We start from the raw sequence: 2,523 nt of genomic DNA, 5'->3' as shown, positions 1-2,523 counted from the left end.
ACATGGAACCCAAGAGAACGGACCAATGACAGCTGCAGAGCCAGAACTGTCCCACTCCTTTATATCAGCCGTAGAACCAGAACTGTCCCACTCCTTTATATCAGCCGTAGAACCAGAACTGGTCCACTCCTTTATATCAGCCGTAGAACCAGAACTGGTCCAGTCCTTTATATCAGCTGTAGAACCAGAACTGTCCCACTCTTTCCAGCTGAGGTTGGTGGTGTTTGTCCAGTCAGGTCCTGGTCTTCRTGTCTTCTCAGGTCAGCGTTGTGGTCTCTCTCATCACCATGATCGCTCCGTCTGCCTTTGAGCTGGTGGCCCAGCTGGAGATGTACCATCCCAGAACCTCCCTGCGGTTCCAGCTGGCCAGGTACCAAATACTGATGTATGRCTCGTAGTCTCAGAACCTGCTGTAACAGGGACCCTGATCCTGTCCCTGCTGAACTGATTGACAGTGTGGGGTTCTGAGTCTGGTCCAAATGATTGTAGCCTGAAGGATCCATCTTTATTCATGACCTTCGGACCTCACAGCTCATGTCTCCTAACTGGCCTGATCTTTAAAAACTTTGTCAGAGTCGTTAGAGTCTGTCTTTGCCAGGACATGAAGCTACAGTCTAATTGTCTCTTTAGTCTTGTGATTAATTAAAAAAGAAAGAAAATAATCACTTTATTTGTAACAAGATTTTTCMTTTTTAAATGTATTCAAGTGTTGCGGTGACTCCACTAGTTAAACCTGAAATATGTTTATTTGTCATTTTAATCATAACAGGAAGATGATGATTGTCTGACCTCCTGAAGCAGGCAACATCTGTGCTGGCAACACAGGGTCTGGTGAAAAACCRAAGTATTTTCCAAGAGAAATGTTTGGAGTCTTAGCAGCTGACCCTGAGGTATACCCTAAATATCTTTCTGTCAGGTCCAGTCACACGCTGGAGGTGGTGCTGGACTAGGAGAAAACTGGACTCCTGAAGCAGACAAGATGTCTCAGATTGGTTCACCAGCCAAACGGAGGTTTAAAAAGTAGTTTATTTAATTTTACGCTGCAGAAAGCAGCCGCTCTGACCCCACTGGGGTCTGATGACGAGTGCCCCCTGACCGAGTGTGACGTCACCYCCTCAACTCTCTCCTTCCTGACCTCCAAGTGATGACTCCAGGGACAGTTCTGTACCCTAAACCAAACAAGTCCCCACTGAGCCATCACCCCAATGAGACAACTGGGTGTGTCCAGCACTGGAGGACAACCTGGACCTGTCAGCACAKTCTGGTCCGGACAGCAGTTCTGTTAGGTTACTGAGTCCGAGGCAGGAGGACCTCTTCTTATCTGTAGTCAAATTAAATGACTCTTTAGGTTAGTTATAAAATTACTAATCCTTAATCTGAGCAGATTTTTAACAAACCTTCTCTCCAAACTGACAAAATATTTTATAGTTTTTTAAACTGGGTCATTTGTCAATTAACTAATAAAAGACTATTTTTTTTTCTTGAGAAAAGATCTTGTTCTTTCTTAAAAACATCAAGCTTTATTTTGAAGATTGACTTTTTCTAAACAGACTAAATAACATCAAGTCCACTTTAACTTTTACCTTAAACTATTTTTAAAGGTTTATTCATTTTTATTGTTGTTATTCATTTATTCTATGAAGTTTGTTTTTGTAATGAATGTTTAAAGAGTAGTTGTTCCCTGCTGCCTCATGTCACTGAGTCTGATTTATAAAGAGTGAATAAATGATGAGAAACAAACACCTCGACTGACACTGATGATGTTTGTTGTGTTTCCAGGGTTCTGGTTCTGTACCTGGGGAACCTCTACAGTCTGATCATAGCTCTGCTGGATAAAGTCAACAGCATGAGTTCAGCTGTGAGTCCTGTCAATCAAACTGTTCTGTCAATCATCACAGCTCACATGTTAGGCTTCTGCTGCTTCCTTTGCTTCAAGGGCTGGGGGTGGAGCAAAGGTGAAAAGGTAGAACAGGTGAACAGGTAGAACAGGTGAACAGGTNTGGGTTCATGTTTTAGAAAGGGCCAGCAGTCAGCTGACCTGTGACCTCTGACCTGTGACCTGTAACCCGTGACCTCTGACCTGTGACCTCTGACCTGTAACCTGTGACCTCTGACCTCTGGCTTCTGACCTGTAACCGGTGACCTCTGACCTGTAACCTGTGACCTCTGACCTGTAACCTGTGACCTCTGACCTGTAACCTGTGACCTGTAACCTGTAACCTCTGACCTGTGACCTGTAACCTGTGACCTCTGACCTGTAACCTGTGACCTCTGACCTGTAACCTGTGACCTGTGACCTCTGACCTGTAACCTGTGACCTCTGACCTGTAACCTGTGACCTCTGACCTGTAACCTGTGACCTGTGACCTCTGACCTGTAACCTGTGACCTCTGACTTCTGACCTGTAACCTGTGACCTCTGACCTGTAACCTGTGACCTCTGACTTCTGACCTGTAACCTGTGACCTCTGACCTGTAACCTGTGACCTCTGACTTCTGACCTGTAACCTGTGACCTCTGACCT

At 45.0% G+C, this 2,523-nt stretch overlaps 1 protein-coding gene across 1 annotated transcript in view; it reads left to right on the top strand.

Moving 5' to 3' along the window:
• tmc3 (transmembrane channel like 3) overlaps positions 1–2,523 on the top strand; it is a gene marked incomplete at its 5' end in the record, with an annotated part of 20,343 nt that overhangs the window by 4,453 nt on the left and 13,367 nt on the right. The window contains 2 exon segments of the mRNA XM_014016734.1: positions 261–370; positions 1,780–1,858. Coding sequence (XP_013872188.1) covers positions 261–370; positions 1,780–1,858 — 189 coding nt within the window.

This window comes from Austrofundulus limnaeus, unplaced genomic scaffold (genome assembly GCF_001266775.1).
Source record: "Austrofundulus limnaeus strain Quisiro unplaced genomic scaffold, Austrofundulus_limnaeus-1.0 Scaffold153, whole genome shotgun sequence".
NCBI classification, from domain to species: domain Eukaryota; kingdom Metazoa; phylum Chordata; class Actinopteri; order Cyprinodontiformes; family Rivulidae; genus Austrofundulus; species Austrofundulus limnaeus.
This window is presented reverse-complemented; position numbering and strand designations above follow the sequence as displayed.